This window comes from Podarcis filfolensis (assembly GCF_964270895.1).
Source record: "Podarcis filfolensis genome assembly, chromosome: 15".
NCBI classification, from domain to species: domain Eukaryota; kingdom Metazoa; phylum Chordata; class Lepidosauria; order Squamata; family Lacertidae; genus Podarcis; species Podarcis filfolensis.
Window position 1 is genome coordinate 21,124,081 of NC_139618.1, and position 13,885 is coordinate 21,137,965.

At 46.6% G+C, this 13,885-nt stretch overlaps 1 protein-coding gene across 13 annotated transcripts in view; it reads left to right on the forward strand.

Annotated features, from left to right (window-relative positions):
* The window catches only part of LOC310750345 (uncharacterized protein), a 140,163-nt gene that overhangs the window by 99,100 nt on the left and 27,178 nt on the right, over positions 1–13,885 (forward strand). For all 13 annotated transcript variants that reach the window (XM_083588242.1, XM_083588240.1, XM_083588245.1 and 10 more), the window contains 15 exons: positions 239–403; positions 3,507–3,658; positions 5,156–5,324; positions 5,617–5,725; positions 6,179–6,324; positions 6,859–6,984; positions 7,269–7,448; positions 8,221–8,445; positions 8,848–8,974; positions 10,142–10,341; positions 10,677–10,889; positions 11,067–11,212; positions 11,314–11,441; positions 13,145–13,277; positions 13,699–13,831. In XM_083588242.1, coding sequence (XP_083444368.1) covers positions 239–403; positions 3,507–3,658; positions 5,156–5,324; positions 5,617–5,725; positions 6,179–6,324; positions 6,859–6,984; positions 7,269–7,448; positions 8,221–8,445; positions 8,848–8,974; positions 10,142–10,341; positions 10,677–10,889; positions 11,067–11,212; positions 11,314–11,441; positions 13,145–13,277; positions 13,699–13,831 — 2,352 coding nt within the window. The remainder of the gene's footprint in view (positions 1–238; positions 404–3,506; positions 3,659–5,155; positions 5,325–5,616; positions 5,726–6,178; positions 6,325–6,858; positions 6,985–7,268; positions 7,449–8,220; positions 8,446–8,847; positions 8,975–10,141; positions 10,342–10,676; positions 10,890–11,066; positions 11,213–11,313; positions 11,442–13,144; positions 13,278–13,698; positions 13,832–13,885) is intronic.

Sequence of the window (13,885 nt, forward strand, 5' to 3'; positions counted from 1 at the left end):
CTTAACCGTCCAGGGGTCTTTTACCTTTTACCTTACCTTCATTCATACTAGAGGAATTAGAAGTATAGGCTTTCCCCCCGCCCCAGAAAGGTATGGACCCTTAATCCATACGTATGTGAACAACACAGGAGCATGGTGTCTGTTCTGAGCTAACCTTTATAGGGGCACCTTAACACTGTTTGCACTTCGTCATGTGATGTGTCCACAGCCCCTGAGAGTTCTGTTTTCCAATTGGCAGGTCTGTGCTCCTCTGGGTATTACTGTTCAGGGGGAGCCTCTGATGCTGTCCCACAAAGCACACCTGAATTTCCTCTTAATGGGCCCTGCCCACGGGGGCACTATTGTCCAGAAGGCACTTGGTTCCCTGTTCCCTGTCCAGTGGGCACTCTGAATAATGCTACAGGTGAGTACAGCATGGGTACTCCATGTTCAAATTTCAGCTGCTGCCGCACCTGACTTTCTCTGAACGCAAGGAGCCCAGTCGGTAACCTAGCATGTAAGAAATGTGCCAAATCTTTTTTCAGTGGGAGGAAATTTCTTCTTCAGTGGAGGGGGAAAATGAAGGGGAAGGGTCATAGCTCAGTGGTAGTGTTAACGGAAAAATCTGAGGGCTCCCTTGGACAAAAACAAAGACACCAACCAGGATTACTTGGAGCAAAACAGCAGCCTGTAGGCTTGGCCTTTATTGAACTGTTGCAACAGGGTGCTCCCCTCACTTGCAGGAGAGAGGAAGGACCCAGAAAAATAGTGTGCAAGGCCTTATAAAGACTTTTGAAATTGCCACCCTGTAGATCAAGACCACCCCCAGAAACATCATGCATACATCACAGAAGGGGTGTAACGTAAGACCACCCCTCAGATACATCATACCTACATCAGAAAAGGCGGTCTAAACAGAAATTTAAATGTTGTTTTTCTCTTGTCCTTGTTTATCTCCTGTCTGGCAGGTTACTTGATTGGATTGCCTGGGGAGCCTGGCCAGTCTTTTGTAATGATAAATACTTAGTTCCTGGGCCATGTCACAGGCTCACACCCTATTCAAACACAGACATACCCTTAAGACAGGATTTGTGAAGGAAAAGACAATGGGGAGGCTTTTCCATTTTGACCTTGTAGAGAAAAGATTTGGTCAGTTTAGGAATCAAAATGGTTCCAGGTTGGCCTTCCTGTGCTGATGTATGTATGTGCTTGGTTGGTACACTTATGAACATTATCATATATTTAAGAGCATAAAATTCCTATCACAGTAGAGCACCTGCTCTTCATGCAGAAAGATCTCTGGCTCAGTCCCAAGCATCTGCAGGTGAGAATGGGAATGTCACCTGTCTGAAACCCCGGAGAGCTGCTGCCAGACAGTGTGGACTGAGCAAGGTTTGCAAGGTTACATGCAGACACAAGCATATTTTAGGGTGGAACTAAATGTTATTTCAGCAAATGCAAGGTCCCACTGCCACATTTTTCAAGATACCCAGAGGGGTTCTGAAGCAGTGGATCAGTGGAAGGGAGGTGTGCTGAACTGTTCTTGTCAATTTTTACACTCATACTAAAGCTCTTACTTCCCCCGCCTTGCCCACAAACCAGGTGGGAAAGCAGAAAATTCAAAGCTGTTTAATTTTGTGTGGGAGAGCTGGCAGCTAGAAGAAAGGTTAGTCCCTCATTCCACACATGACCCCACAGTACCCACATCTGCTTTATGAGGGGGTGCATGGATACCCTCTAGCCTCTTCCAGTGGCCATAGCCACATCATATATATAAAGCACTCTTATACCAGTAACAGTTACTGCTTCCCTCAAAGAATCCTGAGAAATATAGTTTAAGGGCACTGGGAATTGTAGCTCTGTGAGCAACCTCCTTATAACTCCCAGCCCCCTTAGTGAACTACAGTTCCCAGAATTCTTTGGGGACAGCCATGACTAACCAAGTGGTATCAGAGTGTTAAAATCATATGGTGTGGTTGGGACCAGCCATTCAGTTTGAACACATGAAGGGGCGAACAGGAACAAAATGAGGAGATCCTTGATGGCGCTGTGCACACCAAACACATTCCCTAGACAATGTCTTCATTTATTTTATTCTGAAAGAGGCTGCCTTATTCACAAATAGGATTTCTAATACAGGGATGGAAATCCTAGTCAATAAGGGTTCCATAATTTTACACAAAAATAGGGCAGCCCCCTTCAGACTAAAGGTGGTTGTGCATTGCCTGGCACATGAAGCATCCTTTGGAGGGGTGTGGCTTACCGTTCATGTTCCCACTTGCCCCTTTACAAGTTCAAACTGAACACCTACAGAGGGCTCACCTTTCTCTCCTAAAAGCCATCTCCATCCTTAGTCACAGAAGACAGCAACCTAGTCCCAATGCGCTGAGCAAGTGCAAGCACTGAAACCCAGTCCTAAAGGCTAAGCTCAAGCTAGGCAAACTGTGGGGCCTCCAGCTGCTCCTGGCCTACAACTCCCCTCATCTCTGGGGGATAGCTCAGTCAGAGCATGAGACTCTGAATCTCAGAGTCGTGGATTTGAGCCCCATGTTGGGTAAAGATTCCCTGGAGAGCTGCTGCCAGACAGTGTAAACAATATTGAGCAAGGTTTACAAAGTCCCATGTCAGGTAAAGATTCCTGCATTGCAGGGGGTTGGACTAGATGACCATCATGGTCCCTTCCAATTCTACAATTCTATTATTCTACAAACATTTGGAAGACCACAGGTTGCCTTGCCTGATTAGCCAATGGGAACTATTTTGAATTGGCGTGGGCATATTTTAATCAGTGAAGCTGCCTCTTGGGAAATCTTGTTCAGTTTGGGTTTTGATACATTACTTTAATAGAAGCAAAAATAAATAAAAAATGCATTTTCTTCTACCACATGTAGGCTTTTGTTTATTAAATAGCCTTATCATCCGATATCTCAGAAGTTGTCTCTTTATTGAGCTGGTGATGATATGCAAATGCATTTAAAATTAATTGGCTAGCTAATTCAGTCAATCAGTTAACAGATGTGTCATTCATCAGCTAAAACTTTTTTCCATCAGAGATAGCAGAAAGCCCACTAACTTTCTAGCCACGTAACGTGAGCCAAAGTGACAGCTGCACTTTCATCCTTTCAAAGCTAAAATCTTTAAAGTAACTTGTGTTCTTGGCTTGAACCTCTTGGTTTGATGGAGAAAATCAAACTCTCAAATCACAGGCAAAGCAGACCTGGATGATCTTCACACAGTACCTTTTGTATTTTAAAGTTTTAGGCTATGTACACATTACCACTTATTCAGGCTCCAGTGCATTCCCACAACCATCTCATAGGATGGCTGGGCTCTGCAGTTGTTGTTGGCATTTATCTGTCTTGGGAGACAATGGAAGAGTGCACTTTCAGGGATAATTTTCTGTTGGAGAATTACAGCACCTGCTGTGGCTGTAGAGACCGATATAAGGCAGCAACAGTGTAACACAGCTTCCTATGTTCCTCGTTCTCCAGATTAAACTGATCTCTGCAAGCTTTTGTGTCCTGTAGGAGGTTCCTCTCCAGACTGCTGTGTCCCATGCTATCCAGGATTCTTCTGTGCTGGAGTGGGTTTAAGTTCACCTACTGGACCGTGTGCTGCTGGTTTCTACTGCCCGGCAAACTTCAGCTCATTCAGCCCAACAGCATTTCTCTGCCCTGAGGTCTGGAACATGTGCTCTGTCATTTGCTATCACAATTTATGTGAACCTGATTATCATTGGGTTGCTTTATGGGAGGAAGCCCTTAGTCTCTCCAGGTGTTGTGTTGGAATGAAATTCCCCCAGACAGCATGTCTAATGGTCAGGGATGATGACAGCTCACAGGCCACCAATTCCCCACCCCAATCTTAATACAACCTCTGGGCATAGCTGTCAACATTTTCCTTTTTTAAAGGGAAATTCCCTTATTCCGAATAGGATTCCTCGCAAGAAAAGGGAAAAGTTGACAGCTATGCCCCTGGGCAGAGCATTGGATTTGACAAAGGAGGTTTGGTAGCTTGGGGTATTCTCCATGGAAGCCAATGTGAAGATTGTTGCTTCTTGATACAGGACTACTCTGGAATGTTCTGAATAGAAAAATGAAATCAGAAAAGTGAACCATGGGATATATCTCCCCCACCCAGCCACAGGTGCTGTAATTAGATTTGCATGTAAAAAACAAACAAAAAACATTGGCAAGCCTGTTGTCCTCTGGATGGTTTTGGAGTCCAACTCCCAGCATCCTCAGTCAGAATGGCCAATGGGGAGGGACGTTGGGAGTTGCAGTCTATCAACATCTGGAGGGCCACAGGTCCCCCACACCTGGTGAAAATAAACAATAGAAACTAGTGTTGGGTGAGACTGGGAGAGATGCCCAGAGACATGCACAGCTGAGCATTCTGGGGGTTGCCACTCCATGGGGGGTGGGTCTGATTTGGTGGTCTGTTGCAAGGGTTTAAACCAGAAGTAGCCAACATGGTGCCCTCCAGATGTTCTGGATTAGATCTTGAATATTCCCTGAATATGCCATGCCGGCTGCAGCCTTTCCCTGTGCTCAACCTGAAGCTGTGGGACAACTGTAGAACACCTTACTTGCATGCAGAAAGTCCCAGGTTCAAGCACTGGTGTCTCCAAGTAGGGCTGAGAGAGACCCTGGCCTGAAACCCTGGAGTGCTGCTGCCAGCCAGTGTAGACAATACTGCATAAGGTGGCCAACGGTCTGATTCAACTTACCATGTTTTTACAATGTTTATTGGATTCATTTATTATGTTGTTTACAATGTTTATCCAACAATTATTGGCTGGGGGAAATTCTTGTCTGAAATCCCGGAGAGCTGCTGCCAGACAGTGCAGGCAATGCTGAGGTAAATGGACTTGATTCGGTATTGATCAGCTTCCTATGGTCTTATATCTTAAGAAAAGGGTCATAGTTCAGTGGCAGAGCATCTGCTTTGCATGAGGGTAGTCCCTGGTTCAACCCTAGGCATCTCCAGGTAGGGCTGGGAATGTCCCCTGCCTGAAACCCCGGTGGGCTGCTGCCAGTCAGTGTAGGCATTATGGAGCTAGATGGACCAATGGAATGGCTTAGCAGAAGACAGCTTGTGTGTTTGTGTGTGGGCAGTTAGTTAATTATTTTGTCTCAATTTTTTTCTGCTTCCTCTCTCTCTCTCTGGTCTCCAGGGGCATTTCTGCCAGTCTGGGGCTGCCTATCCAGCCCCTTGCCTCATCGGTGAATACCAACCAAACCGGGGCTCAGAACGCTGCCTCCCCTGCCAAGCAGGCTTCTACTGCCATGAGGCTGCCACAGGGAAGCCGAGACGCTGTCCACCACATTCATATTGTCCTAAAGGTACAAATGGCAGCACACTAACCAAAGGGCCACAAGCTTTAACTGATTGATGTCACTGACCCATCACCTAAAGTTTCATTCACAAACTCTGAATGCCAGTTGCTAGGAATCTCAACTGGGGAGAGTTCTGCTGTGTTCAGGTCCTTCTTACGAACTTCCCATAGACATCTGGCCAGCCACTGTAAGAACAGGATGCTGGACTAGATGGGCCTTTGATGTAATCCAGCAGAGCTCTTCTTAAGTTGTTGCATACTTCACTGATCTGTGTTTTTTATATGTCCCCTTTCCTTAGGTACTTTGTTACCTTATCCATGTCCCGACGGCACGTTTACTCCTGTGGATATGTCTGGCCTTCAGGAGGAGAGAGGATGTCTTCCCTGTCCTGTGGGTCACTTCTGCAGGTAGTGGTGAATCCTTTCCACTGGCTCAGCAAATTCCACTGTGCCATATTGTGCTGCTTTGCTTCTTTCCTCTTGTTGTTTAGCTTCATTTCATTTTACTTAATGCATTTGTTTTTATCCTGCCTTTCTTTGCACCCACAAAACAATCCATCAAAACAGCTATAAAGCCAGGGATGTAAATAAGGTCAAGCATCAGTAACACAATCAGTAAAGGCAAGTGCAAGCAGGAAGAGCAAACAGTCTCTCGTACACTGTGTAGATCTTTGGGGACATATTTACTGAGACCTTTCGTGGGTGTTATGGAAGGAGCCAGAGGGCATGTTGGCAACCCTGGTTTTATACTGTAAACTGCTCTGTGAGTTCATTTTGAAACGTGGCATTGAAAAGGTATAGTTTTAATGAATAATGCCTCTTCGCCGTCTAAATAAATTCCTACCACTTTCTCTGCACTAGGAGAGGACGAGTGGAGGGGAGATGTGCTGCCGGATTCTTTTGCCAAGAAGGGAGCTCAGATGCCACCCCACAGGGCCATAACTTCACCTGGAGCCCCCTGGCAGACTGTCTCTGGGGGCAGGTGTGTGCAGGACCCTGCCCAGCAGGTAACTAAGCAGTCTGCCAAGAAGCAAGCACATATGATTCAAAATTCAGTCCAGGCAGAACACAATGAGAAATGGGGATTTAAAAATCACCAGCTCCTGAAAGTTTTGATGCTGGTGTTTATGGATACAGTCCTAAACCTGTTTACTGAGAAGTAAGCAACTCCTTTCGGCTTACTCCTAAGTGTGCGGTAGGATTTCAGGCTAAATGTAATTTCATCTTATTTTGGCTTGCACAAAAATAATGTGATATTGGCATCCAGGAATTTAAAATATAGATCCATCCCTGTTTGTTTGTTTGTTTGTTTGTTTGTTTGTTTTGTTTGGTGTGTGTGTCTGAATATTCGGAGAAATTCACACAAAAGTGTTGATGAAACTTCTTGAGGTCTTTATAAAAAAAAAGATCACAAACTAATGTGGCATGTGAAAAACCAAACTCAAGAGTGGAAAAAGGAGTAACTGAAATTGATGGATCTCTCGGCCCTAATCTTTACCACAAGGCATTAAACTGTGGGGTTTTTCCTACCTATCACCCAGGATTCTACTGCCCAGAAGGCTCAGAGGCACCCATTCCTTGTCCAGATGACACTATTGGCTCTGCCCCAGGTGCAAGACAAAGAGAAAACTGCCTCCCCTGCCCACCAGGCCGCTGGTGTAAAGCAGGTCAGAATTTATTCCTGGAATCCCCTTCCCAAAACACCTGTGGGAGGCATCCCCTCCCTCCCCCTCTCCTTTCAGATATCATGCACACCCAACCAGGGACAACAAACTTGCCTGCCTTTGTGTGTCATTGGATTCCAACTCACATCATTGGCTGTGCTGGCTGAGTCTATTGTGAGTTGTACTCTGATAACATCTGTAGTCTGCAGGTCCCCCATCCCTACCCTAAGCACTGCAAGTCTATCCCTTTGAACACCTTCAGACCTTCTCTCTCCCTCTCTCTTCAGGGGATCCAGTAGCCCACCCATGTCCTTATGGGTACGACTGCCACGGAATGAATCACACCACCCCCGGCGGACCCCGGGCCCTCCCGCAGTGCCCCAGGCAGGCTTTCCGAACAGAAATGGGGACTGAGAACCCTATCGATTGCCAGCCCTGCTCATCAGACCATCTGTGTGCGGCCACAGGTAAGGCCCCAACCTGAGGCCCAGCTCTAAACTCAGTCTGCAAAATTCCTGTTCAGCTCAAGCATGATGGAGCAGATTCCCCATCCAGGAGGTGGTTGAAATTTCAGGTTAAATGAAATTTCATTTGTATTCTGTTCTTCGGCCAAAAAAGTTCCGAGAGTGACAAACATACAATCTGTTAAAACATGAGATAGCTTAGTCAAAAGAGCGTGAGACTTATTTTCAGGGTCGTGGGTTCAATCCCTGTGTTGGCCAAAAGTTTCCCGTGTTGCAGGGGGTTGGACTAGATGGCCCTTGTGGGCTCTTCTAACTCTATGATTCCATTACAGTACCTGCCCGCAGGCTTACAATCTTAAAAATAAAATAAACAACACAATACACACAAGGGGGAAAAGACAGGAAGCGTAGAGGAGGAAATCAAACTCAAGAGCCAGTTCTGAAATAATTGTTCTTATAACGATGAACTGGCACAGTCCAGGTTCAATCCTTGCCACCTCTATTTAGAAAGGATCAGCTAAGTAGGTGATTCTGTAGGAATTCTGCACTGGAGAGCTCCTGCCAGTCTGAGTAGACTGTGCTAAGTAGATAAATAGTCTGCCTTGGTATAAGACAGTTTCCTATGTTTTCCCTGTGGTTTTTGAGAAACGGGCCTTGACAACTGTTAAGCTTGCCCCACAAGCAAACCAGGTTTTTTGAGCAGGGGTGTTATAGTGAGGTTCTCTCTTCCTGCCCCCTTCCACCTTAAATTGTTTTCCTGCCTTTCGTCCAACAGGAGCTGCTGCTTTTAGAGATTATCCCTGTGCTCCTGGCTATTGGTGCCCAGGAAGAAGAGAGGCTTTCCTTTGTCCACCTGGCACCTTTAGGGACCAGCCTGGTGCTACATCTTTGGAGGACTGTAACACCTGCCCTTCTGGGTTTTACTGCCCAGACCCAGCCAAGTCGGGGGTACCAAACATCCAGGGCATACCTTGCGAACCAGGCTATGAATGCCCACCAGGTGAGATGTGATCATGCATCAACTCTTGAGCATCACAGCGCTGACAATATGGGTTTCAGTAACTAATTGGGCATTCTCCCTGTGATACTTTCTGGGTGTTTTGTACTTGCGAAGACCCAGGACATGTAGGCTGAAGCAATACTCTTGTGTACATGCCATACATTTAAAGCACATAGCTTCCTCCAAATCATTCTGGGATCTGAAGTTTGTTGAGGGTTGCTGGGAATTGTCGTTCTGTGAGGGGTAAACTCAACACCTCCTCCATGGGAACTCTGGGAATTGTAGTTCAGTGAGGGAACTGGCCGTGGTTCTTTGGCAGAAGCTGTGGCTGTTTAAAGCCAATGGATACTTCTTTAAATGCATAGCGCAGGTGGGACATCTATTGTGTTTCCTTTCCTATAGGTTCACCTAGTCCTCAGATATGCAGGCCTGGCTCTTACTGCGGACCCCGCACAGGGGTTCCTCCCCTGTGTCCAGTTGGGTATTACTGTCCAGAAGGGTCATCCACATACAACATTCCGGGGCAGCTGTGAGTATATTTCACAGGAGGCAAAGTCTCCACGCCTCTGGAAAATTCATGCTTTAAAATGAAACATATCGTTCTGGGGTTTCTGACCCCCTACCCATCAAAAACTTTGTGTATTTCATAAATACTGTAAAGCTGCTTCAGAGTTGCAAAATCCCCTACATGTATTTTGGGTGTCCCATTCAGCATAGCCTTCCTAGTGGGGGCCATCTCAGTATGGCTAACAATGTAACCCTGTGCTTGTTTACTCTGAAATAAGTTCCCCTGTCTTTACTGGGCCTTTCTTCAAGGTAACTGTATATAGGGTTGCAGCATCAACCCTGTCAGGGAACTGACATCGGAGCCAAGAGTGGAGGTAAGGCTAACCAACGATGCAGGAGAAGGGACCAGCAGGGAGAGAGGGAACACTTCCTTTGGGGAAGGAAATCGGCGTGACACCAGGAAGAAAGGGGAGCAGGGAAGGACTTCGGAGAGATGGCTCCAAGACTCTTCCACAGAGACCAGCGGGGAGAGCCCAGGACCTCCGCTGGCCACGCCCACTCTGCGCAGGAGACTTCCGTGCAGGGAGGCTAGGAGGAGACTTGGCGTCAAACAGCTTTTATGTTGGAAGAAGTTCAGGGAACGCCCACTGACGGATTCTGCCAGTGACTGAGACAGTCGCCTTGTAAGGGCTGTCAATTCAGGGAAAGGTTTAGCTACCCCAACAGCTGGGAGCAGTTTGGAATTTACCCACAAGCAACCCCAATTCCCATTACAAACCCCTCTCCCCAAAAACCTTTATTTAACAAGAGAAGGGTTTTTTTTTAAACTAATAGAAAGAGGCTTGCTCCACACCCCTGCTGACATTTTTACTCAAATGTGAGCCACCCTTTCCATGCATGTATGCCTGTGTTCTCCTCTGAAAATAGCAGGGAAGAACTATATTCCAGTATACCACTTTACTCCTGTGATTTTCCAGGTTAAGGGGTCTGCATTCCCCCCCCCCCCGGAATCAGTGTTATCTAACACAGATATAAGTACTAAACATGGACTATCTTCCATTACCTTGAATGAGTAAGTGAAAGGATAAACCCACTGGGGGATACTTTCCATCTGCTGCCGAAATGTGAACTATTCACAGGAAGTCCTATTTGCTCTCTGACCGTCCTCAGCCCTGCTTCTATTTCTCAGGTGTGTCTATCCCCACTACTGCCCTCTTGGCAGTGCGCATCCACTCCTGTGCCAATCCGGTTACACAGCCCTGAACACGACAGGCCTGAGAGACTCCTTTGAGAAGAGCTGCAGGGCATGCGCTGCTGGAACCTATGGTGGCAACCTGGACACCATTCCACCCTGCCGGCCCTGCCCGCCGGGATTCAGCTGCCCTGAAGGTGATTGTTCCACACAACACCACAGAGAACAGGGAGATGGTCATGGTTAAGAAATTGGTTTCAAGGTTTGCTGGGGGAGGACACAAGAAGAAAGCATCCTTTGAGCATCTCTTTAAGAAATGCCACATTTAAAATTTGAGCCAGAAGCCAAAGAACATTGGGTTGCATCAGAGTAGACCCACTGAAATGAATGAACCTCCATTAGTCACCTCCATTAACTTCAACGAGTCTGTAGGTCAAGCACTGAAGACAACCCATCATTTTTATACCACTGGTTTGTCTAGGCTGGTGCTGTGTATAGAGTGAGAAATTCCTGTTCTTCCTCTTCCCCCCAGGTACTGCAAGTTACCTCCAGCATCCTTGCCCCCAGGGGTATTATTGCCCAGACCTGACCTCTTCCCCCAAGCCATGTCCTCCTGGTACTTATGGGAACAGCAGCCTAGCCAAGCGGCTGGAGGAATGCCACCCCTGCCCCGCTGGCTCTTTCAATCACCTCCCAGCTCAGACCGGGTGTTTTCCTTGCGGCAGTTCATCGACATCCAATCCAGGTGAGCCCACCTGTTCCCTGGCTCAGTTCCTTTCATTAGCATCATTTGGAGCTGCTTGCACAAGGGCTTCGTTTCTGCAATGTGCAAACATCTGCAGATAAGGAGTGAGTGCATGTGCTGCCATGTTTCTTAGATGAGTAGTCAACCTCCCTCTGAACCTCAACTTGCCTCCTCAAGGTGCTACCAGCTGTACCTGCCATGGTCTGAATCGGGCTTTCCAGGAGTCTGATGGCTCTTGCATTTGCCAGGTGGGATACCTTTACTTTGACGAGAGAGGGAAGAAAACACCTGACAGCAACAGCGACCAGGACTGCCAGCCCCAGGTGATGCACCATGGCTGTTGTTGCATGTGTGATGCTCTGTAGAGGCATCTTTTATAAACATTATACCAGTCTGACTTGCCCCTTTTCTTCCCCTTCTACAGGTAGAGGAGCGCTGCGCTCCTTGGGAGGTCCGCTTAGCATCCACCCGCAAGTGTGTGTCTCCTGAGCACTATAACTGCTCTCTGGTCTGTGGTCCAGCAAGTGGTGAGCTCCATGCTGAACTTGGCATGTAAGCACCATCTTTTCGGGAAAGCATTACTGGGTACCAGAGAGAGAAGTTCTCCTTAGCAATCGGGAGTGTAAATCTCGGCCAACTCTTATGCATTTTTACCATTGCTCGGATTTTTCAAATGGGATTAAGTGTGATGTGACAGACGTCAGCACTCTGGCCTCTTCCCCCTTGCCAGCAGCCTCTGCATAGAAGGCAAGACAGAAATAAAAAATTGTTTCATTTCCACATTTAGGTTATACATTTACAAATAACTTCTCCCTAAATGTATCTGGAAGCAGATACATTTATACAGATTTATTGTTTTTATTTTTTCAAATTAAATTTATCTCCTTCCATCCTTCCCTCCCTCCCTCCCTCCCTTCCTTCCTTTCAAAGGAGCTGAGGGAGGAAGATGTGCCCATTAGAGAGCCAGAATTGGCTGCAGATCCCCACACCAAGGCAGAACCTATGTTTTCTGCCCTAATATGTATGGAATGGACTTCATCTCAGTCTCATAAACTTCATGCCCAAATTCCATGTCTGTTTGCTTGGACATGTTACCAGATCATTCTTGCAGCCTTACCATGTCAACATCCACCACTGGTACCCCCTCCAGTGTCAGGTCCAAGAGGACAGGGCTGCTCCTTTCTGCCTTCCTTTCATCAGGCTTGGTGGCACTTGGAATTCTCATAAGAAGAGGCTTGATGGAGTTTCCCTACTCCCTCACTGATGTCACTGGTGATTCTGGCTATCCAAACTTTCCCTGGAAGCCCTCTTGGCCCAGACCCTGAATGAATTTCTCTAAACCCCTTTTAAAGCCACCCATGTGAGTGGCCATAACTACACCTTGTAGTAGCAAATCCCATAGCTTAAGGTTACCAGATTATTTTTTTTAATGAATCTGGGGACACTTTTCAACTTCAATAGGAATGATAGGATTTTGTCAGGGGACTGATTTGTAAATCCTGGGACTGTCCCCAGGAAACTGGGATGTCTAGTAACCTTACCATAGCTTAGCTATGCAGTATGTGGATAAGTTCTCTGAATCTCCCATCATTGGATGACCCCATTAGCTACTAGTGGAGGAGAATTTCTCTCTGCTCAACAGCATTAATGATTTTTATCTACCTCTATAATTATCTCTTTTTTTACTAAACTAAAAAGCCCAAACATCATATCCTTTCCTCATAGTGGAGTTGTTCTAGTCTCTGGATTGTTTTGGAGGCCAGTGTGAGGACCTGCCTCATTTCTGGATTTTTAAGTTGCTTTTAAACTGTTTTTGATATTGTGTTTTAATTGTAATTTGCCCTGGGACCTTGGGATGAAAGGTGGGTTATTGTTGTCACTGTTTTCAGTCGGAGTTCCACAATGACCCAGGTCAGGGGAAGCCAATGGACAGAGCTTAAGAACCCTTTGTTGCAGGAATGTGTTGTTGAGACTCCAATTCCCAACAGTGCCAGCCAGCATGGTCAATGGCCAACCATCAATGGTCAACTCCAATAACACCTCAAGGGTACTAGGTTCCCTAACTCTGCCTTACTGCCTACATAATTCTTCACCTGTGGCCCCTGCATCTCACAACACAGAGATCTGCATATTTCTTAGTTCTGGCACTAGCAGACACAGCTGACTCCCAGCTTATATGAAAGTAAGTCTTTCAAGCTTCTTTCCCTGGAATGGAGATTCAGACAGAAGCAGCACTGTTTCTCTCTGCTTCCCAGGTGCCACTGTGAGCAGTACATCTCCGCTGAAGAGCTGTGTGATCGGCTATGCCTCTTGAGAGCTCCACAGGTTTCCCTGAGATTTGGTCCAGAGAGGGAGCTGCTTCTAAGTGTTGACGGGACTCAGGAAAGAGTGAGTGGAGAATGCCAGGGCTGAAGGGGAATGGCTCTCTCTGCATGCAGATGGATGTTTAAGGCCACATTCACACCGCACACTTAAACCAGGATCATACCACTTTAAGCTGTCATGGCTTCCCCCAAAGAATTCTGGAAGCTGTTGTTTGTTAAAGGCGCTGAGAGTTGTTAGGAGACCCCTATTTCCTGTCACAGAGCTACAATTCCTTCTGAAGAGGGATTTGTTGTTAATCTCTGGGAATGGTTTAAAGTAGTATGGTGCTGTTTTAAATTCATGCTTTGAGTCTGACCTAAGGCTTGGAGTTTCTCTAGGACTACTCTGCTGGGGACCATATAGGGAACTCAGAGAATTCCAACAAATAACTTACCGTAAGTTAAATAGCAGACTGTAAGACAAACAACACCGTATTGCTTTTCAGGAGCTACCAAATACCTTGGGACCTGATGAACATGTGCAGAAAAGCCAGCAGGTGCATTTGGCTCTCTTTGGTCCCAGTGGAGTTTTTGGCTTCCTGCTTTCCAGCCCAGACATCCTGGACACTTTCCTGGCAGGTAAGATGTCTGGCTTGCCACAGTTTAGTGACAGGAGTGCATTGAATTATGCAT